The sequence below is a fragment of the Zonotrichia leucophrys genome, chromosome 8 (assembly GCF_028769735.1).
Source record: "Zonotrichia leucophrys gambelii isolate GWCS_2022_RI chromosome 8, RI_Zleu_2.0, whole genome shotgun sequence".
Lineage (NCBI taxonomy): Eukaryota > Metazoa > Chordata > Aves > Passeriformes > Passerellidae > Zonotrichia > Zonotrichia leucophrys.
The window spans coordinates 3,261,378-3,282,261 of record NC_088178.1 but is presented as its reverse complement, the minus strand read 5'-3'; the positions used below and the strand labels follow the sequence as shown (position 1 = coordinate 3,282,261).

At 42.3% G+C, this 20,884-nt stretch overlaps 1 protein-coding gene across 1 annotated transcript in view; it reads right to left on the bottom strand.

The window, feature by feature from the left end:
- The window catches only part of ACBD6 (acyl-CoA binding domain containing 6), an 82,192-nt gene that overhangs the window by 56,704 nt on the left and 4,604 nt on the right, over positions 1 to 20,884 (bottom strand). Inside the window, exons 2-3 of the mRNA XM_064719673.1 lie at positions 18,627 to 18,691; positions 18,039 to 18,135 (exon numbers count right to left, since the gene is read on the bottom strand). Of these exons, the coding sequence (XP_064575743.1) occupies positions 18,039 to 18,135; positions 18,627 to 18,691 (162 nt within the window). The remainder of the gene's footprint in view (positions 1 to 18,038; positions 18,136 to 18,626; positions 18,692 to 20,884) is intronic.

The window sequence follows — 20,884 nt, the reverse complement described above, 5'->3', positions numbered from 1 at the left end:
GTGCAGTGCCCCTCTTAAAAAATTATTTAGCAGGGAAACTTACTGTCCATCAATTACCTGGATTCCACTATTAAAATAAAATTAATTTCAGATCACCTGAAAGTGCACAGAAGAGTTATTCCTATACAATGAAGCTACACTTACTATTACTCTATCCTGTTTGATACTGAGGGATGATGGGCATTCAATCAGTGTCAGAAACTGCAAAAAAATTTTAATCTATTTATCTCTGGCTACTCTAGTTCTTGGTTGCTGCTTTTTTTCCAACTCAGAAAAAACATTTGAAAAAATACATTTAATCTTTCTAGAGGCAGAAATTGTTAAAAAGAAAAAGATTTCTAGGATTAAGCTCACCTTCTTTGCACAACGAATGCATTTCTACCAAAGATTAATCACGTTGATTGAGTACACATAAGGTCATCAGGAAACTTAGTGATAAAGGCTCTCCCAAAACACTCAGGCAAAAACTTCTCTGGTTTTTAATCCATATACAAGTTACTTTGTCCAAGTAGTTTTATCTCATCTCTTTCACACAGAAATAGGTAATTCAATATTCAATTTATGAATGTTGAGGCAAGCTTATTCCATCACAATTCTTGATATGTAGAACAAATTTATGAAGAAGATCCAGGAAAAAATTTTGTTTTCTCAGTATTTAGCCATGAAGACAGAGACAAGGCTCCACCTTTCATCCTCAGGGGGCTTTCAAAGGGGAACAGCCAGTTTCCCAAAAGGCTCTGTCAGCACAAAAAAGTTTCTCTCATGCAACAAAATGTTCCATGCAGACACAAATTCAAACTGGTTTCTCTCAATGCAGACACAAACTCAAACTGGTTTCTTTCCAGCTGCCTTTGACAACCTGCCTGCCCATGAGCTCATTGCCCACTTCCAAAATCCTTGCTGCCCAGCCTGCCAGAACTTCCACACAATATCTGAGCATGATGTTCCAAACTCAGTGACACAAAAAGTGGAGCAAGAAGCAGCAGCTCCCTCCAAATCACGTCACAGCTACTGACAGCACTGACAGGAACTGGTGTTTTTATTTGTTGTTCATCCTGGCTGAAGGGATCAGTAATGCCCTTTTCCTTCTTAAATCTTTTGAAATTTTTACAGCAAAAGAGAGCTTTTAGGGCTGCTTATATGCAGGTAATGACTCATGAATTTAAAGTCACATTACCCTGCAAACCACAATGAAATTAAGAACTGACACTGCAAATTTCCTGTCTCCTCTGTTAAAAAGGCACTAATAATTAACTATGTGGCTCTCAATTAAGCCAGCTCCATTTCTTTCACTGCTGGCAGCGCTCTCCAGAAGCACTGCAGATGCACATGGAACTAATAATAGTTCAGGAATAGCATGATCCAGGGCTTCCATAATTTGGAACCTGAACCCAAGGGAGATGACAGCAGGAGCAGCCACTTTTGGACTGTGCAGGAGAGGTGCTGTAGGAAAGGCAAAATTGCTATGGACTGAGTAAGGACAGGACATTGCTCTTAAAATGCCAGTTAAAAACTGTGGGAATAAAGAGGAATTTGTGACAGAACATAAAGACACCTTGGAGGATTGCACTTGTGTGCCAAGCACAGGCAGTGGCATATAAGAAACAGAGGAAAAGATGATAGAGAAATAGAGGAGTGTAAGAGATGTCTTAAACAGTGAAATTTCTCATGTTTTGCCTTTGCCCACTGATTCTTTGTGGCTTGTGTACAATTGAGGCTGATGTCAAAGTCACTGCTCCTGTGAGAGTTACCTTTGGTGGGTGGGGCTGGCTGGCCAAAAGCAGCATCAATCCCAGGCAAACCCGGGCTGGGCATGCAGCAAACAGAACTCCTGAAGAGACATCTTCTACCCCTCTGACTCCAGATGGGCTCAGGGACTGGCACAGGGAACTCCACCAAGCCCAGAACTGTCCTTCTCAAATGTCACCAGGAATGCCAGGAGAAAAGGCACCCTCCTCCAGGAACAGACAGTGGAGCAGCCTGATCCCTGCCTCAGTGCCCTGGGTCTGTCAGTAACAGCCCAGCTGATCCAAGGGACAATGGCATCCTGGCTGGCTGTCACTGCCAATGCTGCTCCAGGCAGCCTCAAAGCCTGACAACCACTTTCAGAACAGAATGGAAATACAGGGACTAATATTTGCTAACATCATTAATTCTTTTTTTCTTCCCCACTCCCCCTTCTTCCTTTATCCACCATGTCAAGATGTATACTTTTAAATTGTTGTCAGCCATAAAACAGACGTCGTGTCCCAGTTCAGAGGTTAACATATAATGACAGACACATTAAAAACCCTGTCCAATGCCTCACTGAAAATTTCAGCTCCATCTTCTCTTCAACAAGACAGTGGCTCAAACTCACTTATAAGCTTTAACAACATTAAAGCCTAATCATGATTGAAAAATAAAGGAGAAAGAGAAGATGGTTTTATCATACTAAGCATTATGGAAATGCAAAACAATTAGAGACAAACATTTTCTTTGTGAGGGTTTTGTCACAAAACTCTCCCATGATGGCAATAAGATCCATTTTTCCTTTGGCATTTTTGGGGAATGGGATGAAAAATATCATTTAAGAGGAGGAGCAGTGGTTTCCTGATGGAGGCTGGTTTGGTGGATCACTCTCTTGCCCTGTCCCTGAAGACAGGACAGGGATGGATTGTTTTTCATTTCCACACCCAAGCTTTGTTCCAATCTACACAAAACAAGCTACAACAGATTTAACAAGATGGCAAATTCATGGGTCCTCCCAATGACCCACTTCAAGCTCGAGAGGCAGAAGTAGCTATAGATATGCAAATGGACTCACTCTCAGTGATTAGCTGGGATGGAACAGGACACAGCTATTTACATGCAGGGCAAGGGACTCCTAATTCTGACAGAAGGAAGGTACAGAGAAGTCCTACAGAAACACTACAAAACAGCAGGAACAGCACGAGTTTCAGTAAAGCCTTTAAAAAAATGAAAGACTATAATTTCCTGTTAACAGAAGAGCTAGGTCCCAGGCATGGGTTAAATGTAGGGATCCCAATTTTATCCAGAGCAACGTGGGAACTCTACCTGGCTGGTTCTCCATGCTCAGACACCCAGCAAACACAGCAAGTTATTTGGCAAGGCACGTGGCTGTGCTGCACTGCACATCTATCAGCCCCCAATTCCCTCACATCTCACTCTGGCTTTTCTCCACACCCAAAACCTTTAAATAACTTCTCATAAAAACATATTTAATAAGAAGAGAAAACCATCAGCAAAAAAAAAAAAAAAAAAAAGGTTAATCTCATCAAAATACTTATTTCAAAGTTATCCTGGCCAATGCCTTAAAATGGTCAATACTGAGGTTTCTCAGCACCTTGGAAACAGAAAAGTGAGACAACTTAAACAAGAGTGATGCCTCAGGATCTCAAAGCTGAGCCACCACACTGCATGGAAGAAGTTTCACTACTTATTGTATTATTTTCCTCTTCCTCTGAGCCCTGCTGCAGCTGGAGCCAGAGCAGCAGCAGTATCCAGCTTTGTGGGATGCAGACAAGGAATACTCCTAAAAAAACGACTCCATGAAAGCTTCTCAAGCATTTCAATGCATGCTGCAGATTCCAATCTGTGTTTCTGCTGCACAACTCACCTTTCTCCAGCTCTCCTGCTCCTCCAGTGCAGGTGTCAGCCTGGCACATTCCCTGCCCCTCCTGCATGGGCAGCACAGAACCCAGCCCTGGGCACAGGGACACATCACCCTGCTCTGGACCTGTCTGCAAGGTGCACACACAGCAGCAGATCAGTGAAACACTCTCCTTGGCAGGAATGTGGAGCCTTCAGCAGCCACCAAGATCTGTCATGGCTTTTCAAAACGCTGCAGGGCTCTGAAATGCAACCAAGGGTCCTGAGCCACCAAGCCTAGAGGAGCTGCAGTTGCTGGATTGTCAGGAGCCAGGGCATGCCTCTGGCTGTCCTGAGCAGCCAAGACCCCTGCCAGGGGTTTCACAGACCCTGGCACAGAGCCCAAAACGCCCCTGTGGGTTTGATTATGGCCCATGGAGCAAGTTACCAACTTTGTATGAAGATCAGCAAGCCACAACAGTTTAAGTAGAATAGTAGTGAAGTTATCACAGCGTGGAAAAGTAGATTTTAGGGTTTTTGGTATGGGGCTTCAAGAGGCAAGATGGAGGGATCTGGGTGTGTCCTGCCTTTCTCCTTCTTCTTCTTCTTGGCCTCCATCTTCTGCTGTGATGTTGGCACTTTTAGATGGGTTTAGAGTAGAAGCTCACTGTCTAACATAGGGGATAGGTATTGGGAAGTAATTGTAAATATTGTACAGGTAGTTTTTAGTATAAAGACATAACACTGCCCCAAGGGCAGGCAGAGTGCCTGGACTGTCTTGCTGAGCTGACCTCGGCAGGGCAAGCAAAAATTTTTTATAGATAGGACACAACAAACAACCTTGAGACCGAGAAATGAAGAGCTCTGACTCCTCCTTCAAGCGCCAGACTGGGAAAAGAGACTTTCTAACTTTTCTCAGGGTCACTGTGACCAGCTAGAGATCCCAACACTGGATGCTCAGAGAGATCCGGTTGGCAGGGGAAGGAGAAACCCTGGCCCATGTCCCAGCTCCCCAAACTGCACCTGGGAGGTGCAGGAACTCCAGCCTGTTTTTATAGCAGGACAGGTGATGTGCAGGAGCCCTGTCAGGCTCACAGGAAGGTACCAGTAAATCCCTGACATGTGCTGATTGAATTGTAATTATGCTGCTATAGTCTCAGGTGAGAAATTTTACAGAAGACACTTCAGACCCAAGAGCAGACCTGCTCTGCTGGCCACCACGTTCCCCTAATGCTCTGGATTAACATTTCTCTATTTGAAGAGCGAGGATTATTGGGGAGACAACAAGAAAATGCAAACTCTCCTAAAGTTTCAGACAGCCCCCCCCTCCTCTCCGCGTGTGCCTCGGCCCGGCCATCCCCCTGGGAAGGGAACTTGGGCAGAGACTAATTGTATTTGACAGCAGCAATTACACACAAGGCTGGAGATTAGAAGCTCGTTAATTGCGTGTGCCATAATTGCTGCCGTCTCTTCCTTTGCTAGTTGAGGCCAGTGCCAGGAGAGGCAGGGGGAGGAGGGTGCTCTGCCCCCCAAGCGCAGGTGGTCCGAAGATGAGAGCCCCGGGATGGGTTGGAGATGTCCCTTGTCCCCGCACGCCGCGGGAGCTCCTGACCCCGGCACAATGCGGCTAATGAGCCGTGAAATGAGGACAAACAATGCTCCCTTCCGAAGGCATTTTCCACCTGTATCCTCCTGCCTCCACAGCTCGGCTGAACTTCACGCTACCTGCAGCGGGAGCGGAGGGAAATATTAACCCTTTGGAAATATTAACCCTTTGGAGGTGATGCTACCACAGGAAATACAGCTTTAACCGCTTATAAAATTAGGCGTTGTTTGACGTGGTTTAAATTCATCAAATCCTTCCTTCCTGACTAAGATACGAGCTCAGCATTTCTCACTCTCTTTGCTGAGCACTGTAAGCAGTAACACCTGTCGGTGGCCGGGGTCTGTACACAAATCACAAACGGGACAGGACTGCTGGGAACGTGCCTTGAGCTGTTTGATTTTCCACCATCAGTCTCATTACTTGGTTATGACAATGGGAAGATGCCACCAGCTCACATCCCAGGCAGCACATTAAGAACTCAATGTTACAACTTACTTTATAAGTTTTTTGACCAATCACACAAAGCAAAAGCATATTGACAGTAGTTCTATCCAAGCACTATAAGCACAGGTACCTTTGGTTAAACAGTGCTTGCTTATTTTGAATACAATACCTACTTGTAAGCCTTAAAACACAATGAGCTCCATTATTAAGTTTATAACTTCCTAATATCTCCCTAGATAAACTTTTCTGCAGCTTAGGGAGTTATTCTAGCCAAGCCTTAATACACAGACCATTGTTCTATTTGTCCTTACTTCTCTACTTCCTATATAATTTTTCTGCTGACCTATCTCATGGCTATTACTTAACTCTAATCCCAGCTCTGCTGTCTCTGAGGCCTGCCTTTTGCAGCTTTCCCAAACCCTCTGGTTTTAAGGATTCCCACAACACCCAAATAAGATACAAATCCCTCCTGGCTGAGGACAGCCTCTGCAGAGCCACCCTTCACAAAAGGCTGCCGTACCCTCCACACCAGCCCTATTAATGACTGCCATAAACAGAATATTTTAATATTCCTCTCTCAACAATCCTCCTTGGCTCCCAGCAGCAGCTCGGCCCCAGCGTGCACATGACTCAGCACCTGGAGCCTTTTCAAGAGCCCACTGAGGATCTGAACAATCTGAGCAAACTGCCCATGAAAAATGCCAGCACGGTGGGGTTGAAATGATTTTTTTAAAATTTTTAAATTTTTTTTTGTTTTAAATATTAAAGGGGGCAGTTTATTTAATATTCCAATAATGTCTATGTTCTTTCAAGTCTCCTCACAGAATTTCCCTTTAAAAAACAATTTAAAAAAACCCCAATTTAAGACAGGAAAAATATTTTCCAGATTACAGTCAAAAAATAAAAACCAACATACTATAAGTAATGTCATAGTTAAACAGTGCTGTGATCTAAAGCAAAGCTTTGCAGGTTACTCATTTAACTCTAACGACTTAATTAATAACTGCACCATAATCACAGTTGGAAATTAGTAGTAAAGACAGTCAGGGGAAGGGAAATAAATGTAAAATGTGTAATATAATTTTGAGCAAGTCTAATGCTTGCTAGGACCTGTGATTTCATGACTCACTGTACACATTTTAGCATATGCGTGGAAGGAAATACTATGCTCAAAAAAAAAAAAGCCCTGAAGCAGTGGCTTCCCACAGTTTTTGGTTTGTGGAGCACTTTTTTTAAAAGGAAAAGCAGACATGGAGGTGGCAAGCACAAGACCACCAGCAGGTTCCTTTCCTCACATTGTTTTCATGGACTCTGCCAAAACTTGCATATTCCCAGTGTCTGCAGCCTCAAGGGTGAAATGAGTGGTGTTGGTTGGACCCTTCCAGCATGAAGGAAACCAGGTCAGTCCTGGAGCAATCAATCCCTTCTGTCCCATCACCTGTGTGAAAATCCAGAGGAGATCAAGCTAAAGACACAAACACAGCCTGTACTGTAATTTTTGGGGGTTTTTGTCAATTTAATACAAGATATTTACAGAGATTTACACAGACATTTGTAGGAGCAGGAAATATATTCTGATCCAAGCTGAACAACTCTATGGCTTGGGATGAAACAGGTGCTCTGAAGCCTGAAAACTGAATGTAACCCTAAATTTTGATAAATAAGGACATCAGCAGCCATCCTCTGCTTTCTGGAGTGACACTGGGCCAGGCATCACTGCAGAGCCAACACTCCCAGTGGTGAAAGGAGCAGCTCTGAGGCTGTCCAGCAGTGCCATGGACATCTATTTCCCACAGCACATCTCAGTTGGGAAGGCAGAGGGTGCATTTGTGAGGTCTGCAGGCACAGGAATGGCAGCATGAAGAGATCTTCAGTGGTTCCAGGCAGGAACAAGGAGGTTTCCAAATGTACAGTGCAACCCTTGGCAGGCTCAGCCAGAGGGATGCAGGATCTGGAAGCAGCAGCCCTTAGTGCTGAGCACTGAGCCTTTCCCTGCTTTGTGTGGGTTAGTTCAGCAAAAAGTACCCACAGGATGCTCCAGAGACCATTGAGGAGTGCCACGTTTCCTTAAATAGGAGTAATTTGGTACAACAGTGTCCAAATATCCAAGTAGGAGACAATAGGTGCCCTTGTAAAGGAAAACTTTTTCCAATCTAAGAGACAAATAGTGTTTACATGACATTAACCAACCTGTTAGTTAACATCCAAACAAAATCTTAATCTCCAGTAATTACACTCAATACTTCCTTGATATTTCCTGTAAAGAGCGAGCTAAACATAGCCACTTAACCTTTTCCTAATTCAAAAAGCAGTATTTTCACTAAAGAAACAGCTTACTTATACTATAGCTTATGATGTACACAAAACAATTACAGCTGGTTCCTCCTACCCAAAAGCATATGTTATTTTTAATTAACACACTCTGTCTCTAAAACCAGCCTTTGCCTGCCATGTGAAGCAGCAGGGTGCACAGACCCTTCCTGTGTTTGAATACTTTCAAGTAAATGTCTACAGCTCCACACCTAAACATCAATATATTACATATTCCACAGTAAGATAAACCTGAAATTTCTACCCAAGTTCCTGAATATTTTTAAGAGCCTCTGACACAGCAAGCTGAGAGTCTTGCAACAGCTTCAATTGCTTGGAAAAATCTGATTTTTTTGTAATTAGAGGTTGAGTCCTTCCCAATTTAAAGCAGTCAAGCTGCCTGCCCAGCCTGGTGGGCTGCTGGCAAAAATAGGAGCAGGAGTTTCAGGAGCAGAGCAAGCAAGAGAGCAGCAGAGCAAGTCCAATCCTCCCTCTGGAATGTCCACCAAGTGCCACAAGCAGAGGAGTCAGTCCCTGCTCCTCCCACCCTTGCTCATCACCTCACTTGGCTATCCCCAAAAAAGGATTTTCCATGTTTCTGGGAACTCCAGGGAAACTCTGAGATCCAGGAAGGCTCTCTCTTGCTCAGGAAGCAACCTGGGCAGTAGGAATCATCAGAGAACCACAGAATGGTTTGGGAAGGAAAGCACATGACATTAAAGGTCATCTAGTTCCAACCCCAACTAAAACTGGGCAGAGAGAGCAGATCTTGCCCTCCTGGTCCTCCTCAGCTCACCTTGCAATTTCCTATTTATTTTTGCTCCCTGTCCAAACCTCCTGCTCCCCCAGAGGCTCTGCTCTCTGTCCCAAGCTCCTGAAGTGCCCAAGGCACCCTCCTGCTTGGTTCAACACCTCTCCCCTGCCCCAAGCCCACCCTGCAGCTTTCCCAGCCCCCAGTTTGGTCATGTCAGCACTACCAAAAGCATCTTGTACCAATGTGATTTAGAGTTTTCAGTACAGAAATGAACCTCACAGGAAAGTTTTGATGGCTGGTGGAGTCACTTCTCATGTCACAACACTGCTCTTTCCTGCTTCCAGCCTCACACAGCTATTTCACAAAAATGAGCTTTTCAGTGCTTTTGTCATTCATGTTTTTGTGGCCGAGGAGCAGCAGCATTGCTGCTAAAATCTGCAACAAATGAAAAGCGCACTTGGCATTCACACACCTTCCTTGCCTTGCCAGAAACTGCCACCTCAAGGCAGAAATGACAGAGGGCATCTCTGGCTGCATCTCAGTGGTTTCAGCTTCTGGCCTGAAATTTTAACAAATTCAACCTTGCCATCTCAGTTTAAGCCAAGACCCCTGGAAATATCAGTATTTAACCATTTTCTGCCAACTCAGCCACAGAAGCAACTTCAGCAGAGGATCTGCAGCAACTGACACCTGATCTGGGGACACTCAGATGCTTTCTCAGCTAGGAGAGCAATTGCTCAAGTGAAGTTTTAAGATCCCAGAGCTCAGCTGCATCCCGTGCTTTCAATCCCACAGCTGTGGGATCACAGAAGAACCAGGTGCTGTGGGACTGCAGGCAGACAGCAGAACCTGTTACTTCTGGACAGTGATTACAGGGATAATAAAAAGCAACAAATTCCCTGCTGCACACAAAGTTACACAGCAAAGTGTTTTGTCTCACAGTAGTTTGAGATTATATATATATATATATAAAATTATATATAAATATAAATTTATATAAATTTATATTTTATAGAAATACATAAACATGTATGAATATATAAAATATTTATATATAAAAAGAAATTTATATATAATTTTTTATATATATATATATATATATATTTACTTGCTCTTTTTTTTCAATTGCCTCTGGTGTATCTGGCTAGCATGCAGTGTCTACATCACCTGCAAGCCAGGAATCATGATGTTAGAATGCCACACTTTGCTGCAGCAGCACACTCAGCAAGGCAGAGTAACACCTCTAATTATTCTTTTTTTCTCAATACATCCCAAATAATATATTCTGTAATATTTCTGTAATCAGTGCAAGATGGTGAAAATTAATTCAGTGATATATTCAAAAGAAAAAATATTTTCATATTAATATTTAACCAAAATCACTAATGGTGACCCCCCCAATTTCTTGGTTGGAATTCTCAAAACCCACTACTGTTACATCCAAGTAGCTGCAAGGGAATATGTTATGCTGCTCACAGCACACTAACACCAGAGTGCATCAACACTGCTGGATGTGAGCTGCAAAAATGAGGATTCGCATCTCTACAAGCCAAAGTTAGCCCTTGGAGGGCTGGTAAGGTTGCATATTTAACATACTGTATATTTTCAGCAAGAACAGGCATCTTAAAAGGAGAGAGAGACCTTTGCCATGATAATTCTCTCCTTTGAAGAAGCTTAGGGGCATAGAAATGTGGGCAAGCCTTGTACAGGATTTCAGTGCAGCCTTCAATCCATGACTGCATTGCTGGTTTGCTTCCTAAACTTCAGCCTCTCTGAAATACAGACTTGCAGCTTGGCACTGTTGTATTTCAATCAATCGCTTGGTCGAGGATCAGAATGTCATAAATAAAAGGAGCTGAGACCATAAATTTCTGCAGAGATGTAAAATCAAAGAGAACAATCCAACACACTCCCAGGGGGTAGGAGGCTGACACATATTCCAGCTGTTTATATTTCTACTATGAGATGCTTGCTCATTTTAACTTCTTCCCTTCTGCACAGCTTGCCAGAGCTTGCCACAATTCCAAACAACAGTGTGGGTCTGGCATTTTGTTTTGTGCTCTACAATAAAAGGCTAAAAAAAAGGAGATAAAAAAAACCCTGTCATTGATCAAACTTGTCCACAAACAGAATCCCAGCCCCACCAGCACAGCACCCCAATGCCTGGCTGGTGAGTTACTTGCAAAGACAGGGACAGAAAAGCAGCAAATTACCTCAGGACAGCTTTTGTGGGTAGGGTCTGTGCCAGGGACTTAAAGCATCAGCACACACTCCTCGTGAGGAGATGCAGCAAAACAACACTACCCACCTTTATTGTGGAAGAATGGGGGAATTTAGTTCACGTTTATAGTGTGGGATTTTAGTTTCTGACACAACAGGAACTACAAAGCATCCCCTTGCTAATAAGAAAAATTGGTTCTGAAAGCACGCTCCAAAAGCAAAGCACTTAAAATCTAATTTTGCAGATAATAAACTGCCTTTTTTCCAACTTGGATAGAATAAGGTGGCTCACCTCACCTCTAGTTTCACAGGTCGGAGTGAGGTGTACACAAACTGCAAGGTTTTGTGAGCCATGCACAGTAAATAACTGCAATCTCCACCAACCCCACTTGCATGCTAGAGACTGTCCCTCAAACAGCTGGCAAAAGGCAGCATGGCAGAAGAATCCCTCTGTGTGTTAACATCTAAACCTTCTCAGGATATAAAATCCTCAAAAACTATTACATACCTCAGCATAGTTCACAAAAAAACAACTCAGCAGATTGTCCAAAATCAGAGGACACTGTAGTCTCACCCTGAAGCCTGGGGTGGATCAATTTTCTGGTTTTAATCTTAATTTCTAGTACTTTGTTTTCTGCTAAAAGAATAATAATAATAAAAAAAATGCAGGCTTGATGGTTTGGCTTTGTTTTGTTTTCAGAGGGGAAGAGCTTGATTAGAGTTTACAAATTGTTTCAGTGATATGCTTCTTCCAATGTGGTCACCGCTGAAATAAGAGCTTTCACAAAAAACGTGGAGCAAACAGTGATCTTTGTTTTCCATATTTTGTTAGAAATTATTGTTATTAACAACATTTGGATAAATAAAAAAAACCCAAAAAAAGTCAGATATGAAATTCCCTAAGGATCAAGTGCCACAGCAGGATCCATACAAAGCAATGTGCAGAGCAAAGCCCCTGCAGCACTTTTGCACAGCTCCCCTTCCCAGTGTGCTGCATTAGCACAGGACAGCAAGCTTTAGGGAGCACAGCCATAATTTGATTAGTGCCCACTTTACACGCTGCAATTAAATTGCTTTTATACTACAAAAGAAATAAAGTCGCTATTTTTCCAAGTTTTTGACCTGGCAGCAAAGCAAGCCATAAATTGAGATATTTCCCCAAACAAAGCAGGTGTCTGAGCTCACTGCTGCTGCTGACAGGCAGGGAGAGACCCAAACAGGTCCCTTCCCATCCCCCTGGTAATCCTGCCCACAGCACTCGGCTGCTCTTTCCCAAGCACAAACAGGGGCTGCTGGGCCAGATTATCAAGGGAGACATCTGTCTGACTGACAGACAAAACAGGAAAACACCGTGGGTGCACTCATTTTGTTTACAGACAACAGTTTTTTAAATGGATTTCTTAATTTTCAGAAGAAATTCTGCTGGCCTGCAGAACTAACCAAGAAATCCAGAGATTTCAGCCTGAAATTGCATTTACCAGTCACTAATGTAATTCTCAGAAGTTGACCAGACATAAAACTTGTAAGCTTCAAAAGATCAAAGCTTCTTGTCCCAGATATCAACAGGGCAGACTTGAGCAATGAGTCCAAATTTAAGAAAAATTCAAGTTTTGAATTTTACCAATTTTTTTTTTATGTCATTGGAAACAGAGTTTGTATTTGAGTCATTACAGAAATTTTTCAGTTCTCTTGGAAATCCTACACTACAGAGAATCCAAGCTGCCTTGGAGAGCTTACTTAAATACAAGAGGCTCATCAATTTAAATCAATTATTAAAATAATTCAGTTAACACCTGGTGCAACCTGCCAAAAGCACACACAGACCTCAGCTCTTCTACAAATCAGGGAATTGTTTCTCCTGCTTTTCACTGTGTCCCTGAACTGCAAATTCTGTTTCCCACATTTTAGTTTCAACTTGCTTATTGCACATAAATGTGACAGAGAAAGGTAATTTCACCAGAAGGGATGGAGCCCAGCCCTGGGCACAGGGTACCTTATCACCACCTTATCAAATATTGCCCCCTGCAGTACTTCCTGCAAAAACACCCAATGGACAAATCCATTTGTTTTATTCCCAAAGGATTTCCAGCTTACTGGACTGCTCTGAGCCTGCAGCAATTGTGCATTTGCTATTTTATTCACTCTGAAGTTTGTTTTCTGTTTCATGAGCCTTTTTGTCCCCCAAGGGTTCTCTCTTGGTATGATCTGGTGCTCCCACACCAACCCAGCAAAGAAGAGATTTTACTCCCATTTGGGCCAGACTACAGAGAATTAAATCCTCCCCTGCTCAAACAAGGCACAGAATAGCACTTTAGAAAAACACAGGCAACTTTCTCCCCTGTAAACATCAGAAGTGGGACTTCACACCTTTAAGAGCCTAAGAAGATGTTTGGTGAATGCCTCTTTTCTTTGAGGAGAAGTTCTCTTTCCCTTATAGAGAAGTCTCTGCTCTTCAGATTCCCAATCTCCAACTTTCCTCATTACACAGCAGAAATTTTACTCACTGCATTATTGGTGAAGCTGAGTCAAATAAGTTAAAATGCCAACTTCTTAAGCTTTGATATATAAATAGAAAATCATTAAGTCCTCCTGTGAGTTTCAGCACTCAAAGCAAATAGGAAGAGAGGCATGTGAGTGTTTGGGAAAGGATGCCACTGAAGTTAGTAGTGACAAGCTGTTCAGATTTGAACTGGTAAATATGTAATACACGAAATAGGAAAAGGAAATATTTCGAACCGAGCGATGCCAAAATTGCAATCAGCAAATGGAAGGCAAAATGTGCTGAGCAAATCTGGATGCTTTTTTTATTATTTATTTTTATTGTTTGAGCTGTGCCATAGAACCATCTCGTTCCAAGGATGGATCAATAGCAGCTCCTGGCCACCCCTGCAGTGTGGTGTCACACCTCCACCCACGGCCCCTGCGACAGGGGCTCGGTGGAAGGGGCTGCTCAGTGCTGCTAAGAAAGGAAGTGCTGGCCTGCTTCTGCTTCTTTGGCCTTGAAAAACTTGAACCCAGTGGGAACTTGTGATATCCACAAGAGAGATGAGAATTTGGGAATGTGTGGGGGACTGCAAACAGCTATGACTCAAATCTGCAAGCACTGAAGTGCCCGATTATGCAGCCATGTACATAAGAACAAAGTGACTGCATGAAGGTGACACCCATCTTCTGAAGGAGACATTTCCCAAATCCCTGAGCCCTCTGCTGAGGCTGCAGAACAGCACCATGGCAGTGGTGTGAGAAATAGCCACTCACTTTTCATAGTTTAGGAAGGTTTATTAAACCTTATAAAAAACCAGAACTGAATAAAGAAAAAAGATTATGGTGCTGGGAGCAAAAGATTTTCCCTGCCATGTGCTCAGTCCCGTCACAATGGAGGTTTTCCCTTTTTAACCCTTTAACCCTCCCCAAAGTTCTGTCCACCAACCCTTTATTTGCCGTCCAATGGTGGAGATCTCTTCCTCAAATCCTCATTGGAGGTCAGATGTCACCACAGTGACAAGCCAGTCCTCCCAGATGTCCCAACCCCAGCTGTCCCCTGATAACAACACAATATATAAATCTATAAAACTTTTCTTAACCTATAGACATGATATTTGTCCATTAATTGTGAGAGTCAATCATGGCATTACTCATCTATCACAGTGGGAACGCAGAACCAGAGGGACACGCACACAGTGGCTGGCAGGGAGGGCAGGTGAGTGTCACCACCACCTCACACCAGCCAAAGCCACCAAAAGCAATTGTCATTCACTGCCAGTAAAGCAGGAGGAGGACAGGTGAACATAGGAGAAGAGAAGCAGCCAGGACACTTCTTCCTTTGTAAAGCACCCGAAGCAGTGGGAGGCGTTGACGGCATGAAATGTTTCTGTTTCAGGCTGGAGAATGCAAAAGAATGGCTTCATAAATTATTCTCTGTTCTGGAGGAAGAGTGAATAGACTTGAAGGACAGGTGATGTCTCTGAAATATGCAAATAGAGCTGAGCTGGTCCAAGCAATTACCTTTCCACTGCCTGGAACTTCAGACTGAAAGGAATGACTCACGAGAAACAAAAGATGTGCTCAAAGGTAGAAGATGACGAAGGAAGACTGCATCAAGAGGAGAATGGAGACAGCATGGAAAAGAATATTCCTGACCTCCTACCAACAGCTGTTCTTGGGAAAAGGAGCAAAACAACCCACAACACATAGTAAGTCCTGGCTGAAGGTCTTATTCAGCCTTTCAGAAGGGCTGAATTGCAGAACATCCTGAAAAGCAATTGGGATTGTTCTAGACCAACACAGCCATGAGATTCCCGTGGCTTCATGGATGTCAAGACAATGGACCTCACCTCAACTATCCTCGAGGTTAACAGTTAATTTTAAAGATTTTCCAGCAAATAAAATTGCTGAAAATAAGTACAGTATAATAATTTTTTCCCAGGTTTTAGACAGAGCTCTGAAAGAGAAGATTAGGCAGAACTATGAGACAACCTGCAGGCAGCAAGGGTGAAAAAGAAACTAAAGCACACTGGAAATAGCCAAGCAGGTACGGTAAAAAATGGCACACAAACTTCAGAGAGCAGAGAACAGCTCTGCTGCTGCCTCTGCACATTCAGCTGTCTCCTAATGAGGTGTGGGTACTCCAAAGTCAGTGCAGGAGAAGGAAGCAGCAATAGGAAGCAGCAGGTGAGGTTTGTGCTGCTGTCAGAGTTCTCATTGCTTCTGGACACAAATTCAGGGCAATCCTCCACAATCAGAACCCTTCTACTTCAAGTATTTTTTTTTCCATCCAAAACAAAAGATACTAATTTAAAGCAGGTAAATCTGATGCTGGAAGTGTACCAATGAAGAAACTTCAATATGAAAGAATGAAGCAATGGAGAAACAAAAAAAAAAGGAATGAAGAAGTGGATCTATTTGGACTGCACAAGAAATACTGCATTTAGTTCCATTCTATTTGTTAACAAAAACACTGACACAGCCTGAAGGCTGCAGAACAGCAGCAAATCTGCTGAGGAAAAAATGAACCTATGAAAAAAATAAGTGGTTTTAAGCTTAAAATCTTACTGAAGGATCAAGATAATAAAGCCCTTTTGCAAATATATGAAACATGAGACTGAGGAGGATTTAAAATAACACAAAAGAACAACATTAATGGGGGAGATGAAAGGTTGAATAAAAAGTAAGTTGGGAACATTGAGAAAGCTTTTAAATAGCAAAATTCACAAGGATGCACAACGAGAAATTGAACACTTTGTACTGTAATTACTATTTGATTCATAATGATATGAAAGCCAAACTTTTCAAATTTGTAATGTGCACTTTGTACTGCTTTCAAACCAAGCATTTGGAGTATTTCATTCAGAATCTATGGTACATAAGAAAAACCTGAAGGAACCCAGCAGATGAGCATGCAAAGGAGACACAATGACAGTGATGAAGCACCTTGTAATGTACCCACAGCTCTTTTCTATAAATCCAATTTGAAATTTGAAGACTAAAGTAGCTATTTTATCTCCATCCCCTGACACATACATCTCCATCATTTTAAAGAACACAGCTCCCTCTCGTGGCTCCACAACGTGGATTTGGTGGGGAGAAGGAAAAATGGCAGAGCAGCACCAGATGCATCAGAGAGGATTCCTGAGAGCATTTTGGCCCTGTAAAAGTGGAATTTAAAGGATGATGTGATAAGAAGGACAGGTGAATTCTTGTGAAGAAAGCAAAGCCAACTTTACTTCAATGCTGACTTTTAAATTATATTTTCTGCTAAGGTAACCTTTGTACCTTAGGGAAAGAGGGGAGGAACAGTGCTGCCAAAATTTCTGTGTTTGCTGTATGGGTTCTTTAAAATATTTATTTTGTAAAAACATATTGCTCCTCTTTTTTGGCTGACAGTTTTGTATCCTGAAGCTCACAGCTCTGACAGTATTTCTCTGAAGCAAGGAAGTGAAGGAAATATCCAAAAAGCTAAACCTGTCACCAGGCTGAACGATTTGTTCAGGAAAGCACTGAGTATTTTGTTTGATTTTTTTCCATTTTTAAATTAATATTAATGTGTTTCACTTGACACTTACTTCATTCAGGATTATACATAGATTTTTACAAATTACTTTATTTCTGTATGAGAATTTTAGCCTGGACAAGAATTTACCCAGCAGGCAGCCAACTTTGGCTAACTGCACAGCACATAAAACTATTTTCTCCAAGGGCATTAAAAAGGATTTTTTCTAAATGACAGCCTTTCTTTGCTCCAAAACCACTATGAATGGCATGGAACATCAACTGGTGAAGGAAAAAAAAAATATCTTAAATCTCAAGAACAGCATCAGAAGACAACTCAAAATCAAATTCTTGGTTCACAGGATTGCACCCACACAGGATTTTGCTTCCAAAGCACAGGAGTATAGAAGAACAAATTTCCTACCATGAGAAGAAATTACCATGCCTTCAGCATTTTACTATTAGTGAAATATCTCCACTCTATTTCCAAAGGCTATACTTTTTCTAAAGAGCAATCCTCTTTAAAAATTGTATAAAAGTCAGTCTATAAACAGGAGATATCCTTAAGGATTCAATCAAGTAATAAACCTGGTAGATGAAAGACAAATTAATTAAAATGACAGTACAGTCTCCCTATAACACACAGATACAGACTTGTTATGTTGGAGTACCTAATCATAATCAGATTTGGTAATTTGCTGCATGGAAACAAAAAGGAAACATTTTTAGAATTGATCATTCAGTTCATGTCACTTTCATGGAGATTGCTTTCTATTGATCAACATTTAAAGAGTAGTTGAAAAGAGAAGGATGAGAAAAGGATAAAAAGTATCTTTACATGCTAAATACAGCATGAACCAATAAGAGCAAAATAAATTAGATCACTACAGCCAAACCAAGCCTGTGCATGAGCTGGCTGTAATGAAGATCATTATGAATGAGAGAGATGGTTCTTCATGCTTCAGTCACAACAAGAGGAGAGTTTTAGAAACGAATTTAGACTTTAATCTGCTCAAAATGAAGTTTGCCATGCAGCAATTAAAGCCTGTGAGAAGCTGAACCATTGGCAGCTTCACAAAGACAAATGCTGGCTGGTTTTGTGAATGATAATTCCATGTTTCCTACCTGTGGATTCCAGCTGGGGTCGAGTTTTTTCACGGCAGCAATGTACTCCTGCATAGCTTGGTGAGGGCTGGTATCTCCCAGGGCTTTCCAAGCCTCCCTAGGAGCAACAGGAAAATATCAGTGAGCCCCTCAGAGACAGCACAAGGTGCTTTTATAGTGACATCAGTGGAACACAGCAAACAGATCCATCAAAATCCTTTCAGGGCATGCAAAGCCATCTTTCATTCAGCTTGAAATGGTCAGCTTTGCTCTGAGGCCATGAATGGCCACTGTCAGTGCAGCTCTGTTGTGAAAGGATCTTTCAGGGGATCCTGATCCAGGCTGGAACACAGTTTGTGTTCACAGAGCTGCAGCTGTTCTCACATTTTTGTTGTATTGCATGCCAGCTCTGGATGAAGACTGTAAATAAAGGATTGTGGTATTTCACATCTGCATCAGGCATAGCAGCAAACATTTCCCTGTTCAACAAAGAATTTTAAAGCCATTTCAGTGCCAGCTCCCCTAGGTCCATAATTTGTCTACAGATGAGACAAGATGGAACAAAAAGTAGAGCCAGAATTGCTAGGAATGACAAGGATTTCCTCTTACCATTTCTGCTTTCCCTCAAAGTCAAAGAAGCCTGGCTTGGGGGTGTTACAGGCTCCAAGTTTCACCTAAAGAAAAGAAATTTCCTTCAGTCAGAACAAAACAAAGGGGACTTGCACAAGGAAAATTCAGTGTTCTGATGGTTTCAGGGTAACCATGTCATAAGGCCATATAAAGAATTTTTTGGGGGAAAAAACTTCATCACCCCCCTCTCACCCCTGCTTTAGCACCTCTGCATCCCTGGGTTTTCTTTGCATGATGCACGGGAAGCAATTTTGTCGTGCAGCTCATTTCTTTTGCATGCATTACCCACAGGGATAACCAGTGAGTGATTTCTCACTAATGTTATGTTTATTACCCAGCCAAATGCCTCATCCTCCACCAGGATAAAGAAAAAAATTCTGTTGATTAGGGTTTCCACAGAGATGATTATTCATTACTGCTGAAATTCACCTGCTTCCGCACAAAGCTGGAGTAAACAGACTTTGCTTAATTATTTTCAAGGTCCTCTGGAAGGCAAGGGGACAAACTTGGAGCAAAGGAATGCCAGGCAGCTCCTGAATTTGCTCCCAGGCACCTGGCTGCAGGAAGCACTGCATGAGAGACAAGTCAAGGCCTGAGTGCCAGAGATGAGCCAATCTGTCAGAAGCAAGGCAGAAATTAAAGTGTGTGTCTGTGGGGGGTGAAATGAAAAAGCACAAGGAAGAAAGGGAATGAGACAGATCCCAGGGATAGATATATGGAAAAATTGTCATGGCCAGTGTAAAATGAACTTGGTGCCAGTGGGACTCAGGCAGTTTTCCATGTGTAAAATTTTTTAAACACAGAATGATGGGTGAAATGCAAGAAATCAGAGCTGAAGCAGAACAGAGCTCCTGGGAAGCAGCTCCCACAGCAAGTGCCCCTAAGACAGGGCACAGCACAGATGGGGACCTCAGGTACACCCTGGAGGTGGGCAAAGGCTGCTGGAGAAACCTTTTGTTAGCCAAGCAAAACCAAACTGCACCCAGCAAATGTTCTGTGAAATATGCTCAAGTGTTCAGGCAGGTGAAGTGCTTAAATCAAGGAACAATTCTTCACCTTAACAGGGTGGGGATTTTATGCTGAGGATGGAAGCATTAATCAGGCTTTAAGGAGAACATGCCTGTGCTGAGAGATATTTATTAGTTACACTATGTTTTCATTTAAAGTGTTAGAGGATATGAGTGACTGTAACTGAAATTAATTTTCTGTACATCTGACTGTCTCCCAGTGAGCAATTCATCCAAATTAGAACATCTTAGCTGGCCTTTAAAACAACATCTTGCATTTCAGGGAGAAATAGGAGAATAGGCTAGCAACAGTTAAGTTCTATAAATCAGTCACAATTCATGTAGTCTAAATGGTTTTTTCTATGCTCTGAGGTGGATTGGACCACTTGTTTTAAAAAGCAAAACAAACTAGGGAATAAAATGTAAATTCATTATCTGTATGGAAAACGCCTGCTTGGCAATTCTTTAGTTCAACGGCCAACCTGCAGAAATTGGCCAAGATAGATAAAAAAAATAAATCTGTTTTAATATTAATTTTCCACTGCCATCATCAAAACACAACAGCAGTTTCCTCTCTGGAGATTTGGCACTCAAAGGCTGTTCTAGCATTGGGGAAGACTGTTACTAACATTGATAGTAATACAAATCAAGGAACAGTAGCTAAATTCCATCCATCAAGAGGGAAAAAAAGTGCACTTGTGCCCTGCTTGCTATTTTAAGGTACATTAAAAAGGCTTGCAGGGGTTTTGTTGGAAAGAATAAAACACGAGATTTTGGCTCCTCTCTTTTTGCTGCAAGACTCACAATGCAGGAGAAACCAATGGGGAATTTAACATAAAAGAGGACCAGAGCCTGACAGCTGAGGAAGGGAAGTTAAACATGCCAATACTGACAAAAAAAGGCAAAATTTTATGCAGGACTCTGTCCTCCTGCTACTTCCCTAGAGGACCTCAGAAGCTGTTTTACTCCATAGCCAGCGTGAGGCCAAGAGCCTGTATTAGTATTTTAAATTAAGACTTTCTCATTCTGTGTCCAGAAAATAATTACTGAAGGTCTCCAGGGTGCTGACTGGTCACTTGATGCTCAGCTCTCCTCACTTACAGTTCATCAGCGGCATTAAAAGAACATGACAGGCAGAATGCATTAAAAACTTCCTGGCATTGCTTCTGCATGCTGAGCTGCCTGCAGGCACAACTCTCCTGAGGGGCACAAATGTGACCCAGGCAGCCC